Source organism: Centroberyx gerrardi, chromosome 11, assembly GCF_048128805.1.
Source record: "Centroberyx gerrardi isolate f3 chromosome 11, fCenGer3.hap1.cur.20231027, whole genome shotgun sequence".
NCBI lineage: Eukaryota > Metazoa > Chordata > Actinopteri > Beryciformes > Berycidae > Centroberyx > Centroberyx gerrardi.
This window is the reverse complement of record NC_136007.1, coordinates 11,628,333-11,641,604: the sequence shown is the minus strand read 5'-3', so window position 1 is coordinate 11,641,604 and position 13,272 is coordinate 11,628,333. Positions and strand designations below refer to the sequence as shown.

General features: G+C 41.3%; 1 protein-coding gene across 1 annotated transcript; it reads left to right on the top strand.

Moving 5' to 3' along the window:
• The first annotated feature begins 698 nt into the window (after positions 1 to 698).
• Positions 699 to 12,370, top strand: LOC139914526 (aldehyde dehydrogenase family 3 member A2). Its single transcript, XM_071902863.1, has 11 exons — positions 699 to 788; positions 2,236 to 2,398; positions 3,433 to 3,664; positions 5,866 to 5,951; positions 7,751 to 7,959; positions 8,589 to 8,706; positions 9,160 to 9,301; positions 9,553 to 9,719; positions 9,880 to 9,979; positions 10,609 to 10,847; positions 11,298 to 12,370. The coding sequence occupies exons 2-11, from the start codon at positions 2,237 to 2,239 to the stop codon at positions 11,310 to 11,312; spliced, it is 1,470 nt and encodes a 489-aa protein (XP_071758964.1). The 5' UTR covers positions 699 to 788; position 2,236; the 3' UTR covers positions 11,313 to 12,370.
• Positions 12,371 to 13,272: the final 902 nt, after the last annotated feature.

Below are 13,272 nucleotides of genomic sequence, written 5' to 3'. Positions count from 1 at the left end.
AATTCGACTTAATAACTTATATAATTTTATTTAATAACATATTAACTTAATATGCTGGTGCGATCCATCAGGAAAATAAATGAGACAGTTTGTTTTTTCTTCTCTGTGATAATTTTTGATTAAATGAAAATGAGACACTCCACTCTTAACAAAAAGGCTTCTATACAGTACCAAAACATGTAGAACCGTTTTTGGTGCTATAAAGAACCTTTTGCAAAAGGTTCTCAAATGGTATACATAGAACCTTTATGGTGCTGTAAAGAGCCACTGAAGAAAATATGAAATGTTCCAACCAGCAGAATAAGTGGTTCTTTATTCTTTATTCTGATTTGTCAGTTTTGTTTTTATTTCATCAAACCAGAGGGATTTTTGAGTCATTATGATCCTTTATACTATAAAGGACTCAAAAGACTATAAAGGATATGGTTCTACAAAGTTTATAGAACCTTTAGAGTCCTTTCTAGAATCTTTATAGTGCCCTGAAGAACCCAGGAAGAACCCTCCTGTTCCTGGGTGCAGGACACAACTAGACTTTCTGGTGTAATTATGTAGTAAGTCTGTCTGGTAGCCTTTGCCTCCAGATATGATATAACACACAGCATGAGGGGCAGATAAAAAGCCCCAGCAGCTGAAAGGTTTGGTCCTGCCCCTGCAGGGGAGTGACCTAACGGGGAGGGACAGGCCGACTCCTGTGTCACTTTGGCCGCTCAGCTCCGCCGCTGCTGTAGGCTGCTTCGCCATCAAGCCTGAAGGATCTCAAGCAACACATCGCAACTGAAATTATTCAGGTGAGAATAAAACTTATTCTGTCGTGTGTTTGGCTTCTTTCGTTATAGGCTGCGAATCCAAAAGCGACGGCGGTCAGCGTAACTAACTGTCAAGGATGCATGACGAGTGAATGCTGCAGCAGATAAGAAAGCATTTGTAAAGACTATGAATATAAGCTACAAAGGCGACGAATATAAGTAAGAAATGTAGCCTATTTACATTTGTGACCAGCATGCCTTGGTGCGGAGTTTAACGGTATTACGAAGTAATTGCGTTGTCAGCCAAATGACGCCACGCGCTTAAACTGTGTAATTTTGTCTTGATATTAACGGTAAAGTGCTATATCAGCTCTCTTTGTAATTTCACCACCGTATGTCACCATGTTGTAACTGGCACTGTGAAGTTCTCATATTATCACATCGGCCAAGCCCGTCAACTTATTACAAGTAATTCTCCTGTAGGTTTCTGATTACACTTCACTGTTTAGAACAAACGTTTCTCCGCTTTCCATAAACAATCAGGAAAGAACAATAAAGGCAGCAGCGTAACCCGGGGCAATAAGCCCTCCGCAGCACGTGACCACTAGACTGAGCCACATTTATTTTGGATGGTTAAACGGTCCTGCTAATCTTTGAATAGCAATCCAAGTCATGTCAGTGTTGGGAGCTATTCCAAAAAAATAAAAAAATAAAAAATAAACAGTTTTGAGCTACATTATATCATTTTTTGACATTAAGAAATAAGAATATTGTTTTGTTTTGTTTGTTAAGGAGGTATAATGTATGTGAACTTTTTCTTACATTTCATAGGGGAATCAAAGAGAGAGTAGGCCTAATCCATTTGTTTGAACAAGATTTATGGCATCGACACCGCATCCAGGTGTTTACTGTTTTTTTATAAAATGGCGGTAATATAGGCCTACCTTTGCATGAAAGAACACCAATGTCCAATAAGTCTTTAATAATAATTAGCTAAATAACAACACTTACATTTTATTCTTCCGATACGCAATGTGGTTCTTGAGCAGCAGCTAAACAACGTGATTTCTAAGCGACATATAAGCACCAATATGAATTACGATTTTAAATGAACAGTGATGCAGTGACTGGTGTGCCTGTAACGGGTATTTCACCAACAGCCAGTCTCGCTTTTTATCAAAAACAAAACATATGCTCAATATGCTTTATATCTAGAAATACTACCTGGGTCATATTATACATGTCAGAAAATTCAATCCACAATTGGAGGTTTCAGTCATTCACAAGATTTTTTGCAAATTCTCCATCGGTCCCCTTTCTATCTGGCCTCTCTGCGCGAGAGAATAATACCATATTTGACCACTAGGGGGCAGAGGTTTGTCTTTTGAGTCGCATGTCTGTGTCACACACAAAAAGTCTGTATTTTCACTTCGAACGTGATCTCAACAGAAGACCCGAACTATCTGGTTTATCCCATCATCTTTTGCAGGATGTCCCGGGAGCAGCAGGCGGTGGCTCGTGCCAGGAAAGCCTTCCAAACCGGCAGGTCCAAGCCTTTAGAGCACCGGATCCGCCAGCTCAAGAACCTGCAGCGGTTATTTGCTGAGCGGCAGACAGAGATATCAGAAGCCGTCAGAAAAGACCTCAATAAAGTGAGTACAGACTGGCTGTTTCTGTCTGCAGCCTTCCTACCTGCCTTTCTGTCTGTCTGCCTGCCGGTGGTGGAGCGTCGACCCCAAAAGAGTCGATTCCTAGACTCCAACAAGCTTGAGAGTCAGGCTCGACTCTCAGCCAATGAGAGTCTGTTGATTCTGCTTTTTCGACCAATGATTTTTGTGTACATCAGATAACAAATTGTTTGAGAGCTATTCCCCCACAGCCTTTTAGGTGCTGCATACATAGTATCAAATGTAGCTTCCTGTGGTTTAATCTACAGCAGTCAAGGAATCGATTGCATCGACTCCCACAATTAGAATCAGAGCCGACAAGTTTGGGAGTTTTGCACCATTACTGCCAGCGTGTTTACAAATTAAAACTTTGTCTTTGCAAGGGGAATTTGGTTTGCAGACAAGGTTTACAGTAAAACTACACGCTGAAAAACACAAAATAAAAACACAGCATAAAACACAAGGAAAAAAAACAATCATTAAAAACAGTAACACAACTAGAAAATGTGCTCAGTAGAGCACAGACCTGTGGTGTCTGACAACACCCCATATGCACCTTTTGGTGATATGCCACGCCCACCACCACTCCCCCTTTTGGCCAATTGACACGAAAAGTGAATCAGTTCTTCCTTGGTCCGTAACCAACCTTCATACCAAGTTTGGTGCAAATCGTGCCCAACTTTTTGAGATATCCTGCTAACAGACGGACAGACAAACACACAGACGCGGGTGAAAACATTACCACCTTGGCAGAGGTAATTAGCATTAAAAACAGTAAAGCACATAACAAATGATTGTAACTTATGACATACAGACCAACTGTGATTGATAAGACCAGACAGGCAGTCAAAAGCTCAAAGTAGTGCAATAAAAAGTCCGTCATCAGTGCAAAAGCAAAGCACTTATACAGTCACAAGACACTACAGGAGACTAATGGTGGTGGAGATAAGAGATTCTGCCTATTTACTGTGTGTTCCTCTTGTACATGTTTTCTTTACAATATCACACTCGGCCCGCAGAGTGAGGTGGGGACCCAGCTGTACGAGACCCTGGGCCTGGAGGGGGAGATCAACCTGGCCGTCAAGAAGCTGAAGGAGTGGGCCGCCCCCCGGCCGGTGCAGAAGAACCTGCTGACGCTCTCGGACACGGTCTACATCCAGCCGGAGCCGCTGGGCGTGGTGCTGATCATCGGGGCCTGGAACTACCCATGGGCCGTCACCATACAGCCTCTCATAGGAGCCATCGCTGCTGGTACTGTAGGATGCTGAGTGTGTGAGAGGGAGAGAGAGAGAGTGAGGGAGAGTGGGCAGGGTTGAGGGGACAGTGTGTATAAGGGGGTGGGGTAGGTGAAAGGCCATTGTGTCTCCATGTGTATGATGTAATGAGGTCAGCGTTCACATTTTCATTTGATCTCATCATCATTGTACCCCATGATGAAATCAGGGAAGGGACTGTGGATCGGCCTCGGTCCGCTTATCTGTCCGGCACGCACAATATCTCGGACACCACTGATTGGATTTTGACGAAACTTCGGGGAATGATGCATGTCATTGCTCCGTTCCGTCATTTCCAAAATGACACCGATTGGCCAAACAGGGGCACTACAGCGTTTGTTTAATTGTCTGTATGTCACACACGATATCTTGGACGCTACTGATCAGATTTTCACAAAACTTAGGGGAGTAATGCGTCTGATTGTTTTGTCATTTTCAAAATTACACTGATTGCTGCAATGTGGGCGCAACAATGTTTATTTAATTGTGTTTACGTCACACAATATATTGCTGATTGGATTTTGACAAAATGTATAGGGAAAGATGAGTGTCATTGCTACATTTTGGCGTTTTCTAAATTGCACTTATTAGCCTAAGCGGGGTGCCACCGAATTTGATGAATTGTCTGTACATCAATTAAGAAACATGAGGTAACATATTTTCTACTTATTGCCTCCACTACAACTGTGCATCATTCAAGGGGATGAAATGTTTACTGTTTACTTGCTCTTAAATTTTTTTAGCCCTGTTCAGTGTTCACTCTGTTATCCTTTGTCTTGTGATCATGACCAATTCCTTTTTGTCCCAACATTGCGTAACGCTCTTATTTCCCTGTCAGCCAGTTATTAGTGGGCCAAAGGCAACTCCATGAACTCATGACATCATAAGATTAAGAATGGATTCAGTTGTCTTGGTGTGAAAGACCATTTGTGTGCTGTGAGGTGTGTGTGCATGTGTGTGAAACTGTCACAAGCGTGCCAACATGTATATTTGTATCCTTATGTGTGCATGTTGGTGTGTTTATGAGTGTGTGAGCATAATAATGTCTGAACTCTGAGCGTTGGTCCTATCAATGATTGCTCGAAGGCCAAGGTTGAGCTCTGTCTTACCTTGATTGAAGCAGACCTTTCCTCCTGAAAGCCTGGCCTACTAGATAAGTTGCTAATGAATGAACTCATCAATAATTCATCTGTGTTTCAAAAGCTACCATCAAATGGCCACTCTGTGCTTGTACAGAGGCACTAAGCCAAGTGGTTGGCCAGGCTGTGATCACTTTGTCATGCAAACATCCTGTGGAGTGTTTGCTTGTGACTGTTAAGCATTACACTGCAGGATTTTTAACAAGTAGCAATAACATTATCTAGTCTTTCGTAGAATCCTTTACTTGCTTGCATCTCTTTGTAGTCACAGGATATACAAATTGTGCTACAAGTGCTGCAAGAGCTACTGTAGGCAGGTAGTTCATTTGTATAGCTCAAAATGATTTAGTCCAATCTGATTAGGCCTTGTTGTGACTCCAACAATAATGGCTGGAGGCTTTATTTGAATCAAGGCTTGTCCACAGCCCATGCAGTGGATATGTAAGTGTTTGCTCAGGGTGGACTTTATCCTGTGGCCCAGTGCTATCAGATCTCACATGGAGGGTTTTATCTGACTAGTAGGTTAGAAGTCTTCACCTGCTTTATTGACAGCAGGATAAGCCAAACAAGTCTGAAAATGTCTTAAACCAAGTTATTTATATTCCGGGCCTTAAAAGGCATTGAATAAAGTCAATTTTAGCCTTTAAATCCTAAATACAGTATCAGGTCCAAAAAATACTCTCATTTGGTGTGTCGTCTGCTGCCCCCTGCTGGCAGCATTCAAACTGAAAATGCAATGACTTGAATTTCTCTTGGGGAATTTTTCGAACCATTATTTTCAGTTGCAGTCTTAACTATAATTAGCAAACTAACCTCAAGAACACAGAAAGCCATAAACATGAAGTTTGGTTGTATGCAAATTTGTGCCGTCACACTATTTAAAACATATTTCGAAACATTGCAAAGAAGATCATGAAGGCTCACACTAAAATTAAAAATATATCTGTTACATAACTCTAATAAATATATCATTATTTCCATCGTGGACCATGTGTTTCCATTATTTAATTTCTGCTCCTTTTGTCATTTACCCGTCCAGGTAATGCTGCTGTGGTGAAGCCCTCAGAGGTCTGTGTTCATACTGCCAAGGTCATGGAGGACCTGCTGCCAATTTACATTGACAAGGTAAGGATACAGTCACTCCACTATGCATCTGTAGGATTGATTAAAGTTCTGTTATAGCCATATTGTAGCCTTTGTAAATAAAAGATAGACAAGACAGACACTTTGTAGCACCTCTAGCTCTGTTGTTCATTAGGTATAAGAACATCAGGGCCTCTTACCCAGACAATACTGCACACCTGACACAGAAAAGACACATTTTCTAAAGTTGGACAATTATATTCCATTCACAGTGAAAAATTAACACTTGCCACCCACCGAATGTGGGTAAAAATTGACAATGATAGGCAAGCCTCTTAATTCTACTAGTCAGATGGTGGGTGATCTTTAGATAATATTTCCAATCGCAATCAATTTGTACTTTTCCACACCTTTAAGCTAAAGTAATTATACTGAACAAAACTATAAACGCAACACTTTTGGTTTAGCTCCCATTTTTCATGAGTTGAAATAAAAGATCTAAGACTATTTCTATGCACACAAAAGGCTTATTTCTCTCAAATTTTGTTCACAAATTTGTTTAAATCCGTGTTAGTGAGCACTTCTCCTTTGCCAAGATAATCCATCCACCTGACAGGTGTGGCATATCAAGATGCTGATTAAACAGCATGATTATTGCACAGGTGTGCCTTGGGCTGGTTACAATAAAAGGCCACTCTAAAATGTGCAGTTTTTTATCACACAACACAATGCCACAGATGTCGCAATTTTTGAGGGAGCGTGCAGTTGGCATGCTGACTGCAGGAATGTCCACCAGAGCTCATGTTGCAGCATGATAATGCACGGCCCCATGTTGCAAGGATCTGTACATAGTTCCTGGAAGCTGAAAACATCCCAGTTCTTGCATGGCCTGCATACTCACCAGACATGTCACCCATTGAGCATGTTTGGGACGCTCTGGATCGGCGTGTACGACAGCGTGTTCCGATTCCTGCCAATATCCAGCAACTTCGCACAGCCATTGAAGAGGAGTGGACCGACACTCCACAGGCCACAATCAACAACCTGATCAACTCTATGTGAAGGAGATGTGTCGCACTGCATGAGGCAAATGGTGGTCACACCAGATACTGACTGGTTTTCAAAAAATGCACATCTGTAGCCCTAGTCATGTGAGATCCATAGTTCAGTGCCTAATAAATGTCTTTTTTCAAGATAAAACTGCACATTTTAGAGTGGCCTTTTATTGTGACCAGCCCAAGGCACACCTGTGCAATAATCATGCTGTTTAATCAGCATCTTGATATGCCACACCTGTCAGGTGGATGGATTATCTTGGCAAAGGAGAAGTGCTCACTAACACGGATTTAAACAAATTTGTGAACAAAATTTGAGAGAAATAAGCCTTTTGTGTGCATAGAAAAAGTCTTCGATCTTTTATTTCAACTCATGAAAAATGGGAGCAAAACCAAAAGTGTTGCGTTTATATTTTTCTTCAGTATAGTATAGTTTTGAAGTTCTACATATAATCGATATCAGGTGAAAACCTTGTAACTCCAATTTTGGTGATTTTCATGTTTTAACTTCAGTTAAAGGGTTACATGGTCCTCTGGGGGTTGGGAACAACTTTGGGCTTATGGAAAACCCATTGGAAAACTCAACTCGGTTGCTGTCGGTAGTGATGGCACGTAAAGAGTAAAGATTAAATGTGCCATTTTCTCTGTGCATGTGTGTTTATTTCTGTGCGTATCACAGCACTTTGTTAAAACTGCCCATATGCTGCATAGGTACTAACCATTTTGCTTCAGTAACTGCACACAGCATATCATTAACTGAATGAATGTGCCTAATCGGTGTGTTAGGAGCTTTACCCGGTAGTAACTGGAGGCGTGCCAGAGACCCAGGAGCTGCTGCGCCAGCGGTTCGACCACATCTTCTACACCGGTAACAGCATGGTGGGCAAGCTGATCATGGAGGCCGCTGCCAAACACCTGACCCCCGTCACCCTGGAGCTGGGCGGCAAGAGCCCCTGCTACATCGACAAGAACTGTGACATCAGCGTAGCCTGCAGGTCAGACCACTGCTCACATATGGTTTGGTCTGTTTGTTCTGTCTTTTTCTTTCTTTCCTGTCTTTCATTCTTTCTTACTCGCATTTTCTCTTCACACTTTATTTTGCTTTTTCTCCCTCATCCCCTCTCTCTATCCCTTCCTTCACCCCTCCTCTATTTTTCTATTTAATCAAGATATTTCTTCATCTATTCTCTCTGGTACTGTGTCTCTACCTTCCTGCATTCCTCCTCTTAAAGGATAATAATACCAACATAATTTAACTTTTCCTACTGCTGTTAATGACCATGAAAAGTCTAAACCCACCGAAGTATTTGCCACAGTCAGAAGCTGCTACTGTCTGTTCTACTGCAGGTTTACCTTTCCTCCTGGAAGTCATAGGCTCTAATTTTTTTCAAAAATCCATTAAAAACAGTTTGCATAGACATGCTGCTGCCTTGACTAACATAACACATCGTTTTAAATAACACTTGTATTATTATGCCACAATCATTGCAGCTGCAGTCGTATCAAAAGTTGTTCCATTCTGTCAGAATTGTATGTGAACAGATTATTGCACGTATTTGCCTCCCATTCTGCCTTCGTTTTGCCTACACCGGTGTTATCCTTTAACCCGTCCTCTACGCTGTAGGCGTGTCACCTGGGGGAAGTACAGTAACTGCGGTCAGACCTGCATCGCCCCAGACTACATCCTGTGTGAGCCGAGCATCCAGGACCGGGTCATCGAGGAGGTCAAGAAGTCCATCAAGGTAGATAGGATCTGTGAAACCGGCAGCAGAGCTAAGTTCTGTATTTAGCGTCCGATGCTAATGAAGGGTTTCATTCCAAAATGTTATGAAAGTCAGTAAATGTTTCAAAATCAGATGAGTGACAGTAGTAACCCATAATGTGCTTTACTTTCACACCAGGAGTCATTTTGTAAGAGCAGCCATCCATTTCAAATAGCCTGTATCTTATTTTGGAAAGAAAGTCTTCAAATCCTTGTGGCATTCCAAAGACAAAAAGCTTTTTCAAAAGATAAAAAACATGCACCATTACTTAACATACTTACCTTGAATAATAGGTTAGGTAAAACAAAAGTGAGTGAACCAAAAGCACTGATTTTTGGGGAGGCTTTCACTCAGTATCCTTTGCTTGGATTTCATAGGATTGGAGAAGTACAGACAGATCAGCAGCACTAATGAAATTATTTCCTCTCCCAGGATTTCTACACAGAGAACCCTAAGTTCTGCCCCGACTACGGACGCATCATCAATCAGCGCCACTTCAAGAGGATAATGGCCATGACGGAAGACAGCACCATTGCTGTCGGAGGAGAGCATGACGAATCAGACTGCTACATAGGTACTACTTTTGACAGCCATCAATTCTTCATAGATCACGGATCATGGATATCAATCACAGTCTGTAATGGATAGATCATATTATTCATAGGACACATTTTAGTCTTTTTTTTTTTTTACCTATTCAGGAACATTTGCTGGCAACACCTTGCTTTACATAAATGCAGTTATACACATTCATATAACATGGTTAGTGATGAAGAACATGTCATAAAACATGCATTTGATATACAGTTTCTGTGTTGTGTTCAGCCCCGACAGTTCTGCGGGACGTGAAGCCAGAGGCGAAGGTGATGCAGGAGGAGATCTTTGGTCCGCTGCTGCCCGTCTTGCCGGTCGGCGGACTGGATGAAGCAATCAAGTTCATCAACCAGGGAGAGAAACCTCTCGCCCTGTACGTCTTCACACCCGATGACAAGGTATCCAACAAGACACATCACTACTACCATACTGTAGATGCAGACGTAAACATAAAGATACAGACACACACAAATGAGGACTCATACACAGATGAAGAGTTAGACAAACACACACAGGCACGCCATGGATGAACTGACTCTTCTCCTCTTCTCTCTGAAGGTAATAAAGAAGATGATAGATGAGACCTCCAGTGGAGGAGTGCTGGCCAACGACTGTCTTGTCCACTATTCTGTCAGCACTCTGCCCTTCGGTGGAGTCGGTGAGTACAGACAGGGCCGACTAACACACATGCTAGTCAGGGTCGGGGTCAATTCATGAACTCATCAATAACTGAGGAATTGGAACTGGAATTGGAATTTGAAAAAACCCACATGAAGCATAATTGGAATTGAATTGGAATTGAATTGAATCAAATCCTGTGAAATTCCATTGAATCAAATCCTTTGAAATTCCATGTTTTTTCTTACCACATATCTGAGATTACGCATAGTGTTATATATTATCAATACTGAATATCATAAAATGTTTAAGGGACCTTTCAGGTGGTATTTGATGCATAACATGTAATCGTAAAACATACATTATGATTGAATGTATTTGATTTAACTTTCTTTTATTTGGTTCATAATGTTTGATTTATAATGTTTAGCAAGTCAAGACAAACTCTCTTAGAAGTGGAATTTCATGGAATTCAATTCTGTTTCCTGTCATTCCAATTCAACTCCAACTCCAGGAACTGAATTAGAATTTACCATGTATTGCATCACTCTCTTGCTCACTCACCCACCCACCCACCCACCCACCCACTCTCTCACTCACTCACCCACAGACACACACACACAAATATGTTCACAGACATAAACTGTCCTTCTCTGCTTTGATGTGCAGGAAACAGCGGTATGGGTTGCTACCACGGCAAGTTCAGCTTCGACCAGCTGAGCCACCTGCGGGGCTGCCTCATCAAGCAGCTGAAGATGGAGGGGGTGAACAGCATGCGCTACCCGCCTCACACACCCAAGAAACTAGGCTGGGCGCGCTTCTTCCTCCTGAAGAACCCAGACCTGGGCTGGATGGCGCGCATGGCGCTCCTAGCCGTCCTCGCTGTGGTGGCCGCTGTCGCGCTGCAGGTAAGATATGGAGGGAGAGAGGAACCCCGCGTTCACACTGCGAGCAGCTTGGTTGATGGGTCGATCTATTCTGATTGATTGTGGGCGGAGCCATAGGCTCCGATCACATCTGTGTGTTAGTCTCCTGCAGCTACAAAATGTAAAACAGGCAAATCACGCTCTGTAATCAACTTCACATCCATTTTGCACTTGCCAGACAGAACTATTGTTCATGCAACAACAGTAGGAAAACAAGGGAGCGCAGACATCTGATTGGCTGTTGAAAGAAGATGCCCGTGAAACGTTCAGCTGTGGTGAGCTTTTATTGGCTGACAAGCTTAATGACCGCCCACATCAGTTTCCGTGTTGATTGTGTTGGTCACAGTGTGAACACAGAGGATGAGAGACATTAATGAATACTGATTCACTGAAAGGGCCTCTGATTGGTGGATATGTGTTATTTTTTTTCAGACGTATCTCCTGTGAGGAGATCCCAACACTTCCCAGACAAAGGTCCGTTGTTGCCTCAGGACCCAAGAGAACAAAAACACACAAGAGTGCAGCGTAAACTTCAACATAACATGGATAGTCTCCTGCCTAAATCGCATCAATATCCACACAGGGCTTGTTCTTATACCTAGGCTGTAATAGTTTGGGGACAGTCCCAGTTGTTTTATGTTATTCTGCATTTCAATAACCATTTCAGAAGGATCAGCTGGGTCAAGCTAGCAACTAACTTCCCGAAAGTGATAATTTTTTCATATATATGGCACTTTGATTTGTGTTCTGTACTATCTAACATGTTAGATCAGGTTTGCATACTTAAAAAAAACCTTTTAAACGAACTTTATTATATAAACTGCTGCTATTTTGCTACAAATAATCTTAAATGAAGTAACAAAAATGTAAGGAAAGGTATGACTTTTTAAATTTCACATTATATCACTGTGAGATGACCCCACTTTTCAACACTCTCTGAGAAACAGTATAATTATATGTATGCTGTTGGCTATCATGTATAATATGCAGTATAATATGAAGGACTAATCTGCAACTTCTTATCATACGTTGCAATTGTCAGTGTTGAAAACCTATAATCCATTTTGCATTCCATTTCTGTTTCCGTTGGATCAATCAATTACTTGATGTTTAGCCATATGCCACTTTGTAATTCCTACAAAGGTTTGTTATTTTTCAGTATGGAAACTGGTGCAAGAGAATCTGTCGAGTCCATCTGTCACTGAAACATCAGTGCTTCATCTTGGTTGTTCAGTCGTCTTTGAACTGACCACAGCAGTCTATCGCAGAATCAAAGAATCAGAATCAAAGTTTGATTTTTGAAGAACGTTTTTATCTTTATTTCATTTCCCCAATATCTTCCAACACCAAACAAATTAAAGTGACCTCGTGAATTCTGTCTGAATTTGAGTTTAAACATTTCCATGTTTCAGTTTATCACTATATTGAAATTTTAATGAATTTGTAATTTATATATATTGATAAATACATTCTATATCTAATTAATATATAAATAAATATATTTCTACATCTATCAGTTGTATTATTTGATTATTTAATTATGATCATTTGTTATTGTTATTATTTGTTATTTGTTATTCTTTGGAGATTTTATTTGTTATTCTTTATAGATTATTATTATTTGGAGACTGTTTATTGAGTTGGAGTTTCCTAGTTTCCGGTCAAGCTAATGACGGCCTCGCCTATCCTCTGGCTTAGAAATAATTCATCTGTCCAGAGTCTGGTGAGTGAGGAAGAACTGGAGGAAGAACTGTGTTGTGCGTACAGGTCTGACTGCAGGAATAACACCACAGTATCTCATTTTACCACCAGGTGTCTGTCTTGCCTCCTCCAGACACCTGGCATCAAGTGGAGGTGTTTCACTCTATCTCCCTTTCTTTCTCTCTCTCTCTCACACTCTGTCTCACTCTCAATACTGTCTCCCTCCTCACTCTCAGTGTTCAGAGTCAGTATGTGAAGGAGGCTGAAGGTAGTCAGTCAAGATCTCCAGTTTTTCGGTGTGTGTTTGTGTGTGTGTGTGTGTTGATCATGGATTTCTCTCTCTACCTCCTGACTCTGCTCTCCCTCCTTTCTCAATGCTCAGGTAAGACTTATCTGGACAATTAATATTACATACAGGAATCTACACTTGGGTTAATTTTTCTGGGACTAGTTTAGGGTAATTAAGGATTTGAAAAAGTAGTTTTTATTCTGGCTGAAACATGTTAAGTATTAAGTTGAGCCACATTAAGTATTAATAAAGTATAGAAAAATTAAGTAGTGGCTGTATAACTTTCTGAATGTGACTTATAACCATCTTCCATTTCATCTAAGGAGTCAGGGGTTCTTACTTAATTTTTACAATCAGAGACCCGAATCAAGGGATGTGTCTCCCTGGGACACAGGCTCATTAGAGAGTACAGTACTT